Source organism: Sorex araneus, chromosome 1, assembly GCF_027595985.1.
Source record: "Sorex araneus isolate mSorAra2 chromosome 1, mSorAra2.pri, whole genome shotgun sequence".
In the NCBI taxonomy this organism is placed as follows: domain Eukaryota; kingdom Metazoa; phylum Chordata; class Mammalia; order Eulipotyphla; family Soricidae; genus Sorex; species Sorex araneus.
In genome coordinates, this window is record NC_073302.1 from 246,345,343 (window position 1) to 246,365,272 (window position 19,930).

The 19,930-nt window shown below is 43.3% G+C and overlaps 1 protein-coding gene across 1 annotated transcript in view; it reads right to left on the reverse strand.

Moving 5' to 3' along the window:
- Positions 1–19,930, reverse strand: part of GTF2F2 (general transcription factor IIF subunit 2) — a 155,862-nt gene that overhangs the window by 10,886 nt on the left and 125,046 nt on the right. The window contains exons 6-7 of the mRNA XM_004604583.2: positions 19,362–19,461; positions 5,614–5,757 (exon numbers count right to left, since the gene is read on the reverse strand). Coding sequence (XP_004604640.1) covers positions 5,614–5,757; positions 19,362–19,461 — 244 coding nt within the window. The remainder of the gene's footprint in view (positions 1–5,613; positions 5,758–19,361; positions 19,462–19,930) is intronic.

Here is a 19,930-nt window from a genome sequence, read left to right on the forward strand (position 1 = left end):
GAAAATACAGCAAGGAATGGACTAGAAAAACAAGAAAATACTGCAGATTCACTCAGAATATGCTAAAAGTGACGTTCTTAAAGGTCAGAAAGCAGATGGGTACAAGTAGAGTGACAATGTTAATAGCACAGAGGATGTGTTAGTATCCAAAGTGGCATCGGGGGGCCATTAAAAAATAAGGTCATTTAATACATGTACTAAAGAGCTGATGAAGAAAATACGATTCCCTTTCTTCTCTTTTATTAGGGCTCAACAACCTGTTTATTTGCTTATTTATTTATTTTTGGTACTGGGCCACACCCAGCAATGTTCAGGGGTTACTCTTGTCTATGCACTTAGGAATTACTCCTAGGGTGCTCAGGAGACCATAGGGAATGCCAGGACCAAACCTGGTTGGCCACATGCAAGGCAAATACCACACCCGCTATACTGTTGCTCCGGCCTCTCAATAATTTGCTTAAGAGAATTATTGTTAGTAGCAAAATACATTTGACAATGTATTTTGAACAAAAATTACCTTAATACTATAAGTATTCTACGGATTAGGTTGTGTTTTTAAATGCTTACATATTTTAACTCAATATTACAACCATTTAATTTGAACATGCTGGTAAATTTCATGTTGTCAACTGTTAAGCAAATAAAACACTAAATAATGTGTTAAACAGTAAATGCATTTTAGACCTTCGTCCAGAAATATTTGGCTAAATGGCACGGCTGGATCTGAAACAGCCACTCCCTTATTCCACATCCAGTGTTCTTTCTTCCCATCCCACCCAGAAGCCCCTTCCTGAATGAAGTGCATGCTTCAAGTTCCATGGGTACTTTCTTTCTCTTCATACTGCTTTGATTAAAACCAAACCAGTCACAGTGAACCAACAGGAGTTACCACAGACTTGCGTGTCCTGTGAACTTTTAAAAGGGGGCATTTATTCTCACAGCGGAGACCTGGGCGTTGGCTAGTCTTTTTTTAGTCTTTGGGCTTTCCAACAGTTCAAATGTGAGACATGGCTGCAGCAGAGAGGAGATGCATCAGGGGGGACACAATCACAGACTGGGAGGTGAAAGGGATCACAAAGACGATCACACCTAGTCGCTCAACTCTAGGAACAGAAGTGACTTCTCCCAGGTCCCACTGATAATAGCAAGACAGGAACCGAGAGACCACTTCCTGCCCTCCATTGTAGCTCCCGCAGCCTTCCACACTCCTCTGAGACCAGCTCTACTTCCTCCACCCTCTGTGACATGAAGCCTCCCAAAATCCATCTAAGAAACTACGATGCTCCTTGAATACTGAACTGAGACCATTTCCTTTGTGTGTGTGTGTGTGTGTGTGTGTGTGTGTGTGTGTGTGTGTGTGTGTGTGTGTATGTCACACCCAGTGATGTTTGGGGGTTACTCCTGGCTCTGCACTCAGGAATTACTCCTGGCAGTGTTTGGGGGACCATATGGGACATCAGGGATCGAACCCAGGTTGGCGAGTGCAAGGTAAATGCCCTACCTGCTGTATTGTTGCTCTGGCCCACAGGATCATTTCCTTTTATTCTGAATCAACTGAAATACTTCTGAAGTACTACTATGTCTGTGCTTAGGAAATATTTAGGAACTGGAAAAATAATACTGCCCTCAAGAAACTTATGCTCTTGAAGGTGGGTGGGGTATAACAGCACTGTATTCCTGAAACATTATCAACATTCTGCAAATCATGGTGCTTAAATGTAAAAAGAGAGAAAACAGAAACTTATGCTTTGGTGAGGGGAGCGAGTAGGGGCTTAGGGGAGCAAGGCTTGCACGTGCTCACGCGAGCTTTAATCCCTGGTACTCTAGGGCTGGCTGAGCACTGCAGGGGTGGCCCGAGGTCCTCAGCACAGAGTCTTGGGCCTTAGCCAATGAACTGCTGTCCCGACAGGTCAAGTCCTGCTGGGAGTGGTCCCTGGGCCCCTAGAGTACTGTTTGGGAGGTCACCCTGTGCCCCTAAAAGAAACCTAAGCCTGCCGAGGCAACCTCGTCCTGAAGGAACACTACTCATTTTGCTTCTAGCTCAGTGGTTCTTAAAAGCTCTTCAAATGTTCCTAAATCCTAAATAAGAACTTGGTATCAACTCTGATCTGGTCCTGAAAAAATGCACAGACTTTTGCATATATTCAGGAGATTACAGGGTCCCCTAAAGCCCCACTGCTGAAAAACAAACCTCTATCATGAGATTCTTAGAGTGCCACCACAGAAAAATTATCTGCAGAACTGAAGCTGAAACACCAGTTGTTGATGCAAAATGAAGGAAACAATGTTGTCTCACCCAGCATCACATGAATGTTCCTCTACAAATGCTTCTTCCATATTTAATTTCTTTGTTATGCCATGAGAATCTATTATTTACATTCAGAGCTTCTGGAACTCATAAACTTCATTAAAACCAGAAGAAACATGGCTTAGCTAATGAATTATTCTATTTCAAATTTTTATCTAGCTTGGAATGCTCTTTGTGAGGCTTTGATGCTGAAGGGAGCGAGGTCATTAAGATGAGCTGATAATACTGCAGCAGGAGCACTTTCCTCGATTAAAATAAGTATTTAGAGATCTTGGAATTTAAATTAACTTCTTAATGAAACACTGAAAGGTTGAAGTATAACAGCAAAGAAATCTCTGAAGAGGGAAATGAACTGCATAATCAATATTAAAATTTCATAAAACACTTCCAAACAGTGAATAAGTCAGAAAAAAAAAGACATGTCAGACCCTTTTGTAAAGTTAGTTGGTTCCTGTAAAAATGTTTGCTTTTAACCATAATACTCGTAAGTAGAGAGAAAGTAAGAGGGAAACTGTCTGCCAGAGAGGCAGAGGGAGGGGTGGGGGGCGGATAGGGATACTGGGGACATTGGTGGTGGAAAATGGAGGGATAGGTATTCTATCATTGTACGACTGAAACTCAAACATGAAAGTTTTGTAACTATAGCTCACGGTGATTTCATAAAAAGCAAACAAAGAAACAAACAAATAAAAAAAATTGCTTCTTTGGTGCCAGTAACTGACCCACGGCCTCATCTATGACACTTGTGCTCTACTGCTGAGCTACATCCTCAGCCCCCAAAATGTTTAATATTGGTTACCCTGCTATATATTCTAAGTAAATGAGTAAAGTAGCTAGATTGAACAGTCAACAAAAAAATCAATGAGACTAGATGAACGAACAGAAAATGAACGGGATTCCCTCTACTTTTTTAAGACCAGTATGCAATAAATTCACAATTCAATTTGATAGTCTAGTCACTATTTGATACTCTATACTCTATTTCACACATTAGGTGTGAAAAAATGATTGTGATTCAAAGGCCAAAGAATCTGAATTTCCCCCCTGCTTGCATTAGAAATATAAATTATTAGCAGGAACAAAACAACAGGAACGAAAGTCTGCATAAATGATAGAAATGATTTTTGAAATAAGCTCTCAAAAATTAAATTACTAATTTTCCCCACAAAAACGGAGAGTAGACCAATCCAACCACAATTTTTTTTTTCTTTTTGGGTCACACTCGGCAATGCACAGGGGTTACTCCTGGCTCTGCACTCAGGAATTACTTCTGGCGGTGCTCAGGGGACCATATGGGATGCTAGGAATGGAACCCGGGTCGGCCGCATGCAAGGCAAATGCCCTACCCGCTGTGCTATCACTCCAGCCCCGCAACCACAATTTTAACTACTACTATGAAGGAGCGCAGCTCAAGTTTAAAAGACCTAATGCTATGCCAAAAACAGTAAAAATAAGTCTCTCAATGAGAGATGTTACTGGTGCCCGTTCAAACAAATGCTACTGGGTAGGTAGCTTCTGATTAAAAAGTGAAAAGGAATCCTTGGCCAGAGTGCATGCTTTGGACAGAGAAAGCCCAGATTTGGTCCCCCGAAGGCCCCAGGACCAACCCTTGAGAATTCGGCAGGGAGTAGCCCCTGAGGACTGCACAGGTGGGAACTCCAAAACAACAGCAAAAATGAAACAAGACAAAACAAAACATCCATGGAGCACAAATGGAGGAGACAAATACTTTCATATGACAGACCACAGGGCTCAATACAATCCCCTCTCCTCCCCACACTAGGCTGTCCGGGAAATGGGCAAATGGGAAGTGACACAGGGGTATGGGCAGAGGGGGAGGGGTGTTCTTGGACACACTGTGGGGGTGAGCAGAGGCAACTGTGTACACCAAGACTGTACATATTGGCTCTAATATATTAAAAAAAGTATATTAATCCAAGTATTAAGCAATCGAATATACTAAAATTTAGTAATCTAATTAAATACAATGAGGTTATTGATAATATATTCAATTTAAGGGCTGGAGCGATAGCACAGCAGTAGGGCATTTTCCTTTCATGTGGCTGACTCGTGTTCAATCCCTCTGCCCCTCTCAGAGAGCCCGGCAAGCTACCGAGAGTATCGCGCCCGCACGGCAGAGCCTGGCAAGCTACCCATGGTGTATTGGATATGCCAAAAACAATAACAATAAGTCTCACAATGAGAGATGTTACTGGTGCCCGCTTGAACAAATTAATGAGCAGCGGGATTCAATTTAATAATCTAAAATATTAAAAATTGTTTTATGAGGCACATTTCTTGGGGAGGGGCAGTGGCCTCCCATATTTTAGGGGGGTAGTGGTCAAGGGACGCCAAGGCTGTGTCTGGTGATGCTTGGTCTGGCTGTAGACCTGACGGTTCAGTGGTTCAGTGTTCCATCAGTGTGGTATGCGGGGGGGTTGGAGGGGGGTGGGTGTGTCACCTGCACTGCCAAAGACTGGACTCTCTCTGAGCTATCACCCTAACCGCTATGAGCAGGACCTCAAAAAAAAAAAAAAAAGAAAAGAAAAGAAAAAGAAAGATGAGATTTTTGGGGAAGAACTTAATGTCTTAATGTCAAGGACCAGTCAACAGGAAAGTCAATCCACCTTTGCTTCTTGTGGAATTACTGTGATTAAATATAGCGAAGCTGACACTGATCTGAAATGAATTAACCAAAACTGGCTGCATCAACACTTCTTTTTGCTTTCAAGTTTTGGGGCCACAACCGGCAATGCTCAGGGCTAAATCTGGCTCCGCGCGCAGGGATCACTCCTGAGGGCTCTCGGAGAACAGGCATGTGCTGGGGGTGGAGCCTGGGTCCGTGAGGCACAAGGCAAGGGCCCCACCTGCGGTACTTGCTTGTTTGTTTGCTTCCTTCCCTTCCTTCTTTCCCTCCCTCCCTCCCTCCCTCCCTCCCTCCCTCCCTCCCTCCCTCCCTCCCTCCTTCCCACCCCACCCCTTTCTTCCTTTCTCTTTCATTTTTCTGGGGGGACCTGGAGTGTTTGGAGCCACTCTTGGGATGCTCAGGAGTTATTCCTGGCTCTGCACTCAGGGATCACTCCTGGCATTGTTTGGGGGACCGTACGAGATGAGGGATTGAACCCAGGCCTCCCGAGTGCAAGGCCAATGACTTACCCATTGTAGAGATTATCTCTCCAGCCCATCCAGCATCTTTTCTATGTGCTGAACGAAAGACTGATAATTGTCACAGGTGTGCACGTGCCTCTTCAGAAGAGCCATGTTTAACAAACATATGTAAAAGATCAGTGTGAACGAATACATACCACAGGTTGTTTTGTGATGTCCACCAAATCCTTAAGGTTGTAATATTGATGCTTCTCAAAAGCTGAGAACAGCATGTCTAAAACGTATTGTTTATCAGCTCGAGCTCGTTTCCCGTCTTCTTTCTTTTTCCTTTCATATTCGATCTGTGTGCAAAAAGCAAAAGAAGGCATCAGTTCAATATGCTAGACTCAGAAACAGAGGAATTTTCCCTTTAGTTGTCCAAACAAAGGTGGGATTTTAAGCCGCAAGGCAGCAGGTTCAAGCAGTGGCTCAGGAGCTGGGGAACTCAGTCCCGGAGCCACTCAGACCTTGAAGGGCTTCTCTCCATAAAATCACAGCAAGCCAGTGTGACTGTGAGCTTGTGTCAGTCAGCAAGTAGCGAGCTCTTTTGTTTTTGATTGCTCACGGTACAGTAAAATGCTTGACCTAACAGATGCAGTCTGGTAGGTAATATCTGTTAAGAATGGAATGGGGGAGGCAGGTAGCTAAGGGCAGGGTATGGAGCAGGTTCTTTGGAAAGTGAGGCTGGGAAGCATTGATGAAACCTAAGAACACAGGAGCGACAGGAGCCTTTTTGTTTACTCTGTTATGACCTCTTTGAACTCGGCTTTTCTATAAGGTGAACCATGGTACGAAAAAGAATCTATTAACTCGCTCCTGGTGCAACTACCCAGAGACTGTGCATTTGAAAATGGTTCCCCCTTCCTTGAGAACATGCCACTTACAGGCATTGTTTTAGCTGACTAAACGTTGCAATTGTTCTGTTTTGTTTTGGGCCACATCTGGCGGTGTTCGGGGCTTACTCAGGGCTCTGTACTCGGGGATCACTTGTGGTGGGCTCGGGGGGCCATATCGGGTATGGGGGATTGAACCTGGATTGGCCATGTGCAAAGCAAGTGCCCTACTCACCCCAGAATCACTGTCTCCCAAAAGTCACAATTTTTAAAAGAAACACTTCACTCTTACACAGAATCAGGGAACTTGTTGGAAGAAATAGACACAAACTGCAGTACGACAGGTAGAGATTTATCAGAGGGCTGACAACAGCTTCCAGAGAACATCTCCTATCTATCAAATGGAAAGCCTGTAATCTAGGGATCAGATTCAAAAATAATGAAATGGGTCTTGAAACTTACATGGATTTAAATTCCAGCCAACTATAGTTATTTTTCTTATATTGACAACTGAGATTGGTTATTAAAAAGAACAATATTTTTTAAAAAAAGGATAAAAAATTAGTTTCCCATTGGTGTTACAACTAAAAGTACACCTTACATGGAATCAGAAACTTTCAAATCAGTGGCAGGCAGTAAGTGTAACTGATAATGGCGAGTATCTTTCAATTAAGTAAAAGTCTGACACAGGGAAGAGACTATTTTTTGATATGGATGTCTTGGAACTATAATTCAAAACAGATTGAGCACGAACTTTGTACTTGCTATTGCAGGATAAATAGGGCAAACAAGACAGTCTCTTTTGAACGGTATCCTTTGTCAGGGCTATGCAGTAAAACACAGAGAAGATCTTGAGGGTTTTAAATGATTTTGGTAAGTATAGGCCTAAGGCAAGATCAGGAAGCTAGAAAATATTGAAAGAAAAAAAAAGAAGGAAAAGGGGGACGAGACCCTGAGAGGCCCCACACGAATGGCTCCCCCATTCCTGAATGACCATGATCCTGGAGGCCCACTAACTACTTTCGGAACCCACCGGCTTCTTGCAGAAATTGCAACTAAGCTACAGCCCAATGCCGCCCCGGGAGGGGAAAGGTTTTTCTCTCTCAGCCTTTCCTTTCAGTGGCTGCGGCAGTGTGGTGACCGCCATCTTATAAAGCCCACTAAACAGAGGTACGAGCTTGCAGTGATGCAACTTCTGGCAGAAATTTCTCTGGACTTATTTACTAAAATACCAGAAATCGAAAACTTCATATGCTCTTCATTCTCAGCAATGGAAAATAAATTATCAAATGATGCCTTTTTGGCAGGTCTGATTGTTGGGGAAAACCCAAATAATAATAGTGAGTTGAAATATCAAATGTAATCGAAGTAAAGAGAGAGTAAAATGAAAATCATCAGCCACAGAGGGGGGGATGAAGGGTATACTGGGGTTCTTGGTGGTGGAACATGTGCACTGGTGGAGGGTTGGGTGTTTGATCATTGTATGACTGAGACTTAAACCCGAAAGTTTTGTAACTTTTTTCATGGTGATTCAATTAAAAAAATTAAAAAAAAATTTAATTTACCCATGCACCTTAATTTACCCATGCACCTTTCAGGATAATCTGGGGGCGGGGGGAAAGGAAAAGGGAATGCATGATCCAGGTGGTTTCCAGGGAAGAAGAAAATCCAGCCAATTCTCAGGATTCTGGGGCTGGGAGACCATATATGACAACAACTAGGGGCAGTGGTGCCAGGTTTATTAGAAAAGAGCAGTGAGTGATTTGGAAGAGAGGAAGAGAGGGGCTAGAGCGACAGTACAAGGGGTAGGGCTTTTGCCTTGCACGCGGCCAACCTGGCATCCCATATGATCCTCCCTGAGCACTGCCAGGAATAATTCCTGAGCACAAAGATAGGAGTAACCCCTGTGCATCGCCGGGTGTGACCCAAAAAGCAAGGAAAAAAAAAAAGAGAGGAAGAGAGACTGGCGACAGGGAGACCAGAGAAACCTGGAATCAGGAGAAAATCCAAATCTTCACAGTGAGGGAAAGATGGAAAACCAATGGGCAGAAGGAGGGAAACTGGGGACACTGGTGGTGGGAAATGTACACTGTGTGAAGGGTCGGTTTTAGAAGGAAAAAAAAAGAAAAAGAAAAAACAGCAGCTATGGGGAAAAAAAATACGTGAAGACAAAGTACAGCATCTATTTCCACACAGCAAGAGGAGGCTGCAGGGTTCAAGAAATAAAGACTCAAGAGAAAGGACTTGAAGTTCACTCAAAAAAGGTATTTTCAGGCTAGAGAGACAGCACAGCAGGTAGGGCACTTGCATGCGGCTGATCTGAGTTTGAGTCCCTGAGTCCTCCGAGAGTGATTCCTGAGTGCAGAACCAGAACCAGGACCAGGATTAACCAACTGAGCACGGCCAGGTGTGCCCCCAAACAAAGAAAAAAAAAAAAGGCTGGTTTTCCTCTCTGTAGGGTCAAAAGAAGGAAAGAATGAAAAAAATGGCTATAAGAAAAAAAAAAAAACAGGGAGAGCAGGTAAAAACCCAGAAACCCAAGTCAGAGGGACTTTGCATACAAAGAGGAAGAGGGCTGGGGAGATAGTTCAATGGGCGGGGCAAATGCTCTGTATGTCAGAGCCCTGGGTTCAAGCCCCAGTGATGCAGGAGGAGCATCCCAGTGCCACCAGGTGTGGAATGGCCCCGTCACCCCTGTACAAGGAAACCACAAATGACTGAAAGAGTCGAGAAAACCATAGCGCTGAGATAACGTTATTCCTTCTCTTTGTAGTTCTGTCCTTTTGGGCATTTTTGTCTGACACTGTAAGGAAATGACACTCAAAGCAGTCAAATATCTAACTTTTCAGTAGACTCTGCAAAACACTGGAAAGAAGTTACTGATACAGAAACAGTTTTTGCATTATGGGGGTTTTAATTCTCAGTCCTCTTTTTTTGGCCTTCCAAGTGATGTTCCGGGGGACTGCAGGCCGAGTGGTTAAATGTGAGGGCCAGAGGACGCAGCGCTATTTATTTGGTCCCGGGCCTGGGGATTACCTGGGCCACCACAGTGGGACTGGGGAGCATGCAGGACTATATCCAGCAATATTCGGGGACCTGGTGGTGCCAGGGATCGAGCCAGTGTTGGTGACATGTAAGGTATGTGCATTAACACATGTACTATCTCTCTGGCCCTTTAGCTACGAATCTTACATCCGCCCTCATGATCACAGCATAACTGGCCAGATGATATAAAAGTTAATTCAGGAGAGACTTTAGTCTTTAGTAGTAAATTTGGGGCCATACTCAGTGGTGCTCAGGAGTCGCACCCACCAGGCCTCTTGGTGGCTGCTCACTGTGTTGCTCGGGGACCCAATCTGGGCCTCTTGCATGCAAAGAGCAGATCCAGGCAGCCGAGCTCTCACAAACAAGGTTTTCTTTTGTTTCTGGGCTCCACCTCTGCAATGCCCAGGGCTTACTCCTGGCTCTGTTCTCAGGGATCACTCCTGGCGAGGCTTGGGGGACCACATGGGGCACTGGGGACTGAACCCAGTCTGGCTGTGTGCAAGACAAGCACCCGACCTGCTGTACTATCTCTCTGGATCCCAGTACATCTCCCCCAGACCCAACACATTTTTACAATGAAAAAAACAAAGTTCATCATACATAATCCATTTTATTTTCACAATAAAAAAAAAAAACTAAAGCGCAGCCAAATGTTGAAAATTCAGTGTGAGTGTGGTATAGAGATGTTCAACCGTCATCAGTGAAGCCTTAATCACTGACTAAAATTACAAATGCCGCCCACCGCCAATTAAAATTTATAATACAGATGTCTGTAAATTTCTAGATTGCTGTTTGCGGAAACCCGCTGATTGCTTTGTCAAGGCCGTCTTTGTGGAAGCTTTTATCTCTACAGCGAGCATGACAGCCGTAACAATTACGGCTTACAGCTTTCTTTCTTTTTTTTTCTCTTTCTCTTTTTGGGTCACACCTGGCAATGCTCAGGGGTTACTTCTGGCTCTGCACTCAGGAATTACCCCTGATGGTGTTCGGGGGACCATATGGGATACTGGGAATCGAACCCGGGTCGGCTGCGTGCAAGCAAAATGCCCTACCCACTGTGCTATTGCTCCAGCTCTGGCTTACAGCTTTCTGAAAGAACCCTCATCCCCTATATTTCTATTTCTGTTTTCTGTATGTCCTCACCTCTAAGGAGGAAATTAATGATTAAGGGTCACTGTCAGTATTTGGTATGCCAATTTGAGCGAAAAGTTTGGCAACATACTAAAAGCTACACCAGGCAAATACTGCGTTTCATAAAGCCTTTATGCATAGAACAGTGGGTATTCACTTGAAATGAGCAAAATTTCAAATCCACAGATGTATTAGATAGAAAGAGACACAAAAAAAGTCTCAACTTCCTTAGCTCTGAAGTCTAACAATGCCTTCAGCAATACCGCACCTGTTCTCATCTGAAAACTAATGCTGGTCATCAAATGGAAGGAAACTGAGTATGTATGAAAACAGATCTATTAAGTGGTTCCTTTGGGTTTACCTTGAGATTTTATGTAATAATGCTACAACTTCTCTGCCACCAACACTTTTCTAAAGGTTTTGCTAGTTTGCTGCTGCTTTTTGGTAAAGAATTATTGTCAAAAAAAAAAAAAACAACAGTAGGTGGGAATGAAAAAAAATTTTTTTTGTAAGCTGGGAGTCAGAAAAGATGGTAAAATACTAGAAGATAGCAATTTCCCCCATTCTCCCCCACCCCATCCCGGGGGAGAAATCATAAGCAGCGATGCTCAGAGGATCATATGGGATGGCACAGATTGAACCCAGGTGGGCCATGAGTAAGACAATCACCCTACCCATTGTTGATCCAGCCCTAAGATATCAGTTCTTTTTCTAAAACTTCAGATATGGTGGAAAGAGAGTCCTGTGTTTCCTCCCAGGCATCATTTTCACATCCACTTTCAAGAAGAAATTGCAGAGAGAGTTATTAAAAAGTTCCTGTCTCTGTTCAGTGGTCATATGTTGTGTCAGGAACTTGAATTTTTTTTTTTGGTCACACCCAGCGGTGCTCAGGGTATACTCTTCCCTTTGCATTCAAGAATTATTCCTGGCGATGCTTGGGGGACCATATGGGATGCCGGGAATCGAACCCAGGTTGGCTGCATGCAAGGCAAACGCCCTACCCGCTGTACTATCGATTCAATCCCAGGAACTTGAATTTTTTAAAAGAGTTTTTGAGAACCACACGCAGTGGTGCTCAGGGCTTACTCCAGGCTCTGTGCTCAGGAATCATTCTTGGTGGGCCTTGGGAGACCATCTGGGGTGCTGGAGATCAAAACCAGGTTGGCTGAGTGCAAGGGAAGTGTCCTACCCACTGTATAATCTCTCTTTTTTTTTAAATTGAATTACCATGAGATATTCCTGATTGGGTTTCAGTCATACAATGGTCAACACCCATCCCTCGACCAATGTAATTTCTCAGCACCAATGTTCCCAGTGTCCCTTCCACACTCCCAAAGCAACTGCCATACCCACCTGATTTTATGGCAGGCACATCCTCTCTCTTTCTCTCTCTCTCTCTCTCTCTCTCTCTCTCATTAGCCATTATGCTTTGCAATACATATCCTGAAACGTTATCATGTATATCCCTTTACATATTTCTTTTTTTTTTCCTTTTTGGGTCACACCCGGTGATGCACAGCAGTTGCTCCTGGCTCTGCACTCAGGAATTACCCCTGGTGGTGCTCAGGAGACCATATGGGATGCTGGGAATCAAACCTGGGTCGGCCACGTGTAAGGCAAACGCCCTACCCCCTGTGCTATTTCTCCAGCCCCCTACTTTACATATTTTTAACATCCAGTTCTTGTCCAGAGTGATCATTTCCCAAATATTGTCATAATGGATCCTCCTCTATCGATCCTACACATATTTGTGGTAATTTCCTACCACTCACCAGTCTTCCTGGCCCCTGTTTGTATTACCTCTTTAGCCCCAGAACTCAAACTTTTTAAGCCAGGAGCAGGGGAGATAACAGTACAGAGGATGGAGGCATGAGAGGTACCTGGGTTTAGTCCCAGTACCACATGAACCCCCAGCATCACCAAGTGTGACTCTGGAAGTCCTTGAACATTGGTGGAGTGGCCCCATGGGGCCCAAGCATGACCCATACCTTTGCATCCTAGTATTGAGCTGTTGGCTTGATTGGCCCCAAATTGCTTTGCCCCCTAAGCATTGCTTGGAATACCCCACTCCTCACTAAAAAAAAAAAAGAAAAAAGAAAAAAAAAGATAGCTCCCTTTAGCCAACTAAATTAATCTGTACTTTTCTTTAAAAAAATTTCTTCAAGGGGCCAGAGAGATAGTACAGCAGATAGGGTGCTTGCCTTGCACACAGCTGACCTGGTTGATCCCCAGCATCCCATATGGTCCCCTTGCACAGCCAGGAGTAAGTCCCGAATGCAGAGCCAGGAATAAGCACTGAGCACTATGGGGCATGGCCCCAAAACAAAACAAAACAAAACAAGAAACAAATTCCCCAAAGCACCTGAGTTGCAAGCACAGGACTGACAATGAGAGCTATAGTGCTGCCCATGTGCCCATGTGTGTGGACACAGTCCAGTGGCTCTGCCATCTGAAACCCCTAGTGTGGTCACACGCTGAGCAACCACAGACAGGCATGTGTAAGACAGCAATGAACGCCACCAAGCTGGGAACACACGGGCAAGCACCACAATCTTACGTGTGACCTCCAGAGATGGCCATGACGAAGTATGTGTACTCAGGCCTCGTCACAACAACAGTAACTGGAAGAGGAAAACATTTTGTGGGTGATTCCAGTGTCCAGCCAGCCTTGGGGACACTCTCTATACTAATAACTGATCTTGCTCAGAGGTTCCCAAACTTGTTTTGTCTACAGCCCCCTCTGTCACTGTCACTGTCATCCCATTGCTCATCGATTTGCTGGAGCGGGCACCAGTAACGTCTCCATTGTGAGACTTGTTGTTACTGTTTTTGGCATATCGAATACATCACGGGTAGCTTGCCAGGCTCTGCCGTGCGGGCGAGATACTCTTGGTAGCTTGCCGATCTCTCCAAGAGAGGTGGAGGAATCGAACACAGGTTGGCCGTGTGCAAGGTGAACGCCCTACCGCTGTGCTACTGCTCCAGTCCACGGCTCCCTCTACAGAAAAATATTATGCAGCCTTGCTTCTTCCCTGTGGAATATTAGCTTCTTTAAGCAAACTATCAAAAAGTACCTCCCAACTGCACCTGCTGCTACAGCATTCACTCCCTTTCTGCCTCTCCCCCCGCCCCCATGTGCATGTGCACTCTCGCGTGTGCGCACGCATGCACGCGCGCGCGCGCACACACACACACACACACACACATACACACCAGGGGGCAGGTGACGATAATATGATAATATTACCACCCCCTTTGGGAGACTCTGGAGATGGTGCACACAGCATCAGACAAATAGATGCACCAATACTTGAAATCACAGATGAAGGGAGGTGAAAGGACCCTCACAAATCAGCCAATCATGTTTTGCTGATATAGTTTAAACAGCAGAATAAAAGAAAGAAAAGAAAAAGAATCTACATCATTTGCAAATTTCTCTGTGTTGACAAACAAACAAAACTTAAAGGGATGAAATAAAAATGAAGTTTTGAAGAGCTAGTTTTAGTTTCATTTGTCAAAATTAGAAGACTCCCCCTCCCCTGCTTTTGCTCTCAAAACACAGAGATCTGCCTCATGTTCTGGTTTGGTGTTGAAGTGAACAGCAAACTGAGAGTAGAGTACTGGCAATCACTGATTCACAACACAACACCACCCAGGTCACGGGTCACTGTGCCAGTTATTTTGCCCAAGCCTTCAGCTCCAGACTGCAGAAGCTGTGGCAGGAGGGGACCTGCAAAACATATTCCCCCAAACTCCTTGCCAGCTGTTTTTTCTTGCCATTTTTTAGAATAAAAGTAGGAAGAAGAGAAATTTTTCTTTTTCTGTCCTTGTGGGAGCTGTACCAGCAGTGGCAGCAGCTTCCTGATATCCGGTAACCAACCTCCTCCTCCCTTTTGCAATTTTTTAGTTGTAAACCATCTGTAATGAATTCCCTACGTCAAATCCTGTTCTGTTTGGATTATCTAGGGTTGCTTTTGTTTTCACAATAGACACTACCTGAATCATCAATAACACGAGGGGAGGATATCATACTTAAAATGATAGCGACAATTTCCGCTTTGGAAGGGCCAAGTTTTTTTTTTTTTTTTTTAAATAATTTATTTATTTTTAATTAGAGAATCACCGTGAGGGTACAGTTACAGATTTATACACTTTTGTGCTTATACTTCCCTCATACAAAGTTCGGAAACCCATTCCTTCACCAGTGCCCATTCTCCACCACCCGTAAACCCAGCGTCCCTCCCACCCTCCCCAATCCCATCTCCCCCCCAACCCACCCTGCCACTGTGGCAGGGCATTCCCTTCTGTTCTCTCTCTCTAATTAGCTGTTGTGGTTTGCAATAAAGGTGTTGAGTGGCCGCTGTGCTCAGTCTCTAGCCCTCATTCAGCCCGCAACTCCCTTCCCCCACATGGCCTTCGACTACAATGTAGTTGGTGATCGCTTCTCTGAGTTGACCTTTCCCCGGAACGTGAGGCCAGCCTCGAAGCCATGGAGTCAACCTCCTGGTACTTATCTCTACAGTTCTTGGGTGTTAGTCTCCCACTCTGATATTCTATATACCATAGATGAGTGCAGTCTTTCTATGTCTGTCTCTCTCTTTCTGACTCATTTCACTCAGCATGAAACTTTTCATGCCCATCCACTTAACTACAAAATTCTTGACTTCCTTTTTTCTAACAGCTGCATAGTATTCCATTGTATAGATGTACCAAAGTTTCCTCAACCAGTCATCCGTTTTGGGGCATTCGGGTTTTTTCCAGATTCTGGCTATTGTAAACAGTGCTGCAATGAAAATACATGTGCAGATGTTGTTTCGATTGTACTTTTTTGTGGAAGGGCCAAGTTTTAAGCTAGAGCTGATGATATACTTCTATCCCATAAAGTTACTGGTAAAGAGATTATTTTAAAAGCATGAGAAGTGATGGTTTTTCTACTTTTTTGAAAAAAAAAATCAAAGTTTTTATTTGGAGGTTTTGAAGGGAAGGGGGGAGAGAAAGTGGGAGAGAGAGTGGAGAGTATTGTGCTCAAGAGAGAACACAGGCTTCTCCAAGGGCAGAGAGAGCCCCAAGTTTTTCTATTTTCTTGTTCACACATTTGCTTTATTAGGATTACCTTTTCTTTGGGTTGGATTTAGGGCAACACCCGGTGATGTTCAGAGGTTACTCCTAGTGGTCATGGGGGACCATAACGGATGCTAGGGATCAAACCTGGGCTGGTCACATGCACGGCAAGCATCCTATCTACCGTACAATCCCGCCAACCCCTATAAGATTACCTATAGATTCTTTGCAGAGTTATTTTTGTGAAGCAAAAAAAGTTTTTACTGAAACATATTTAGAAATATGTGAGGGGAGAGAAAGGTCGAAGTACATGTTTGAGAGAGAACACAACCTTCTTGAGGGTGGAAATAGGCAGGCAACAAGACACTGAGACAAGTCAGAGAAACGTGTTTCAGGGAGAATACAAAAGTGAAGAACAAGCCTTCACAGAAATATTTTAAGTTCACTTCTTTGGGGGGCTGGGGGAGAGGGTGGGTCTCTCTGAACTGTACGTGGCAGTGTCCCTTCGTGCTCAGGGGACATACTCAGAAGTGCTCAGGCATCCAACCTGGGACTCCGCATACAAAGCATGAACTCCATCTCTCTGTGCCATCTCCCAGGCCCTTTCCTTAAGCCACTGTAGTTACATATGCTTAAAATTCTTGAACTACGTGGGGGCTGGAGTGATAGCACAGTGGGTAGGGCGTTTGCCTTCCATGCGGCTGACCCAGGTTCGATTCCCAGAATCCCATATAGTCCCCTGAACACCACCAGGAGTAATTCCTGAGTGCAGAGCCAGGAGTAACCCCTGTGCATCACTGGGTGTGACCCAAAAAGAAAAAACAAAATCTTGAACTATGTTAATCTTTCTCCATCTCTGAAAAGTCAACATCATCTTCTGATAAGAAACCAAGTTTTATATCCATTGTATAGTTTAGTAAAATGACAAATATGCTTTTAAGAGCTAAGCCGGTGGCTTTGCATTCTCATATTCTCCCCTGTGTGTGTGGTGGTGGTGGGGGGAGAGTCCTAAACATTCAGATAATGCAATGTAGAGATTATAGTTAGTCTTTGTTTCACATATATATATATATACATATATATATATAAAACCTTAATAAAAGGTGACTAGATGACTAACATAACTGCATTAGTACAATGACTCATTCACACAAGCACAACCTTAACAAAGCCTGATATACAATGAATTAAAATTTACTTAAAGAATTGTAAAGTGAATTTATAGTTGTCTATTGTAGGATTGCAGACTGCAATATATTCATACAGAAAACAACATAAAGGCATTCTGAAACTAGGACATTTGGCATCAAGGCAACTACAGGGCCAGTGTCGTTAAGAATACTAGGCAGATAGTGGCAGTGTGGGGAGGGGGGAGACGGGACTGGGGAGGGGGGGAGGGATGTTGGGGTTTACTGGTGGTGGAGAATGGGCACTGGTGAAGGGATGGGTTATCAAACTTTGTAAGGGAGGAACATGAGCACAAAAATGTATAAATCTGTAACTGTACCCTCACGTTGACTCACTAATTAAAAATAAACTATTAATTAAAAAAAAAAAAAAAGAATACTAGGCAGACGCCCCGGGAGGGGAAAGGTTTTTCTCTCTCAGCTTTTCCTTTCCCTGGCGGAGACCTATATAAGATGGCAACCACCATCTTATAGAGTCCACTAAACAGAGGTACAAGCTGCAATGATGCGAATTCTGAAAGAAATTTCTCTGGACTTAATTACTAAAATACCAGAAATCCAAAACCTCATATGCTCTTCATTCTCAGTAATGGAAAACAAATTATCAAATGCTGCCTTTTTGGCAGGTCTGATTGTTGGGGGAAAATTCTGAATAATAATAGTGAGTTTTTTGTTGAAATATTGAATGTAATCAAAGTAAAGAGAAAGTAAAGTGAAAATCATCAGCCACACAGGCGGGGGTGGGGGTGGGATGAGAGATATACTGGGGTTCTTGGTGGTGGAACATGTACACTGGTGGAGGGATGGGTGTTTGATCAATGTATGACTGAGACTTAAGCCTGAAAGCTTTGTAACTTTTCACATGTTGATTCAATAAAAAATTTAGAAAGAAAAAAAAAAAGAGGGGCTGGAGCAATAGCACAGCGGGTAGGGCATTTGCCTTGCACGCGGCCGACTCGGGTTCGATTCCCAGCATCCCATATGGTCCCCTGAGCACCGCCAGGAATAATTCCTGAGTGCATGAGCCAGGAGTGACCCCTGTGCATCACTGGGTGTGACCCAAAAAGCAAAAACAAACAAACAAACAAAAAAAAAAAACAAGAATACTAGGCATAGGCCAGAGCCTAGACGGCAGCACATGCCAGCTCGGACTGACTCCAGAGAGATCTTCCTTTTGCTTCAGAAATCATGATCTGCAACCACATAATGAGTTACTCTTCTTGTGAAATGCAGGGAAAATGATCATAATAAGAGAGAGATGGACTCACTCCATCAAAGAAAACTCAGATTCTATCTCAACTGGTGTTTGATTTGAAAAGGCATAACAAAAGAATTCAAAGAAGTAGCTGCCCCTGAAATTCACATTTTGATCTATTTGGTTTCCTAGGGATAGGTATCTCAGACACAAAAAAGGAATTGAAAAAGCATCTGTGGCTGCAAGGAACATTATTGTGTATATACCTGAGGCCCCTGGCTTGCTGTGATAAATGCTTAGCTTCAGGGCTGCGAGGTTGAAGGTGTTGAAGGTGATAGCCCTAAGCTTTCGAAACAAATCACCAAAATTTTCCTACAGAAAGGTAATTTGGAAAAAAAAAATCACAATTTATACATACACATTTTATTTCTAGGTCCATTTTGGTTCCAAAATGTTGTATGTATTTTAATGTAAGAGTTGAGAAATCTGGACTATAAATATACAAAAAAACAGACTTTTATCTATTTGTTTAATTAACAGGCAATTAAAAAAATTCTCTGACTATCTGACACTTGTATTCACTTATCTTGACTTACCATTTCTTTATAAAAAGTATGTATATTCCCCAAACACACACAAAAATTAATTTAAAAGAATATATGCACACACATGTCCATTGCTGCACTTAGTAAAATAGCCATGATATAGAAACAACTAAATGTCCAAGTACAGATGAATCTGTGCCTGCTAAACGGGCAGTCTTGGGATGTGGGTGGGAAAAGGGACAATGCTGGAGGGAAGATCACACTGGTGGTGGGACTGGTGCTGGAACATTGAATGACTTAAAACAACTGTATTATGAACCCAACTTTGTAAATCACAAATAAAGTTAAAATTTTTAAAAAGTTAGTATTTTTAAATAAAGTTAAAAATTAAAAAAAAAAAAACCGGGGGGGGGGGGGCTGGAGCAATAGCACGGTGAATAGGGCGTTTGCTTTGTACTCGGCCGGCTCGGGTTCGATTCCCAACATCCCATATGGTCCCCGGAGCACCGCCAGGAGTAATTCCTGAATGCAGAGCCAGGAGTAACCACTGAGCATCGCCGGGTGTCACCCAAAAAGAAAAAAAAATTAAACAAACAAAAAAACAAACCACAGAACTTGGACACCCTGATTTACAACACTGTTCAGAATAGGGTTTCTTGTACACAACATCCCAGCACCACACCCTCTACCCATGTCTGCTTCCCCTTCCCTTCACCACTGTCAGTGTCGTCCCTCCTCAAGTCCCTGAACCTACCATTTATTGTTAGCAAATTGTCTTTTTTTTTTTTTTAATCAATTTTGGATGATTCAGGTTCCTGATAAATAGCAAAGTGCCTGACTGCTGAGGGTCTTTTAAAATCTGAGCGATGAAGAGAGATGTAACAGAATAAAGAAGACATGAAAACTTACATTGTATTGGTGATTAGCAACAGGCTTGTAATTGGTTGTCACAACTTTGTCCAGCTGTTGTGACAGCCTGACAGGTTTAGATGATTCTTCTATTTGCAATCTGAAAAACAGACATCAACAAACTTGTTTAGTACAATGAAATTTCAAGCTACCCCTATAATTTTATATTAAAAAAACAGTATTTTAGAAAGTAGCCTCAAATGGCTTACTAGTTTTGTTTTGTTTGGTTTTGACTTTTGGGGTCACACTACTGATGCTTAGGGGTTACTCAAGTGTCTGCACTCAGTAATTACTCCTGGCAGGGCTTGGGGGACCATATGGGATGCCAGAGATTTACCCCGGGTCAGCTGTGTGCAAGACAAATGCCCTACCTGCTGTACTATAGCTTTAGCCCCCAAGTTATCAGTTTTTAATCATTAAAAAACACACAGATATAAAATGTAAGCTAAACATATAAATTACCTCATTACAATTCTACAACTTATTTCTAATCTTATCTATTATAGCAAGATGAAACAAATAACTAGCTTTAAATTTCTGGGAAAAAATCTTGGTACAAAAAATGAATT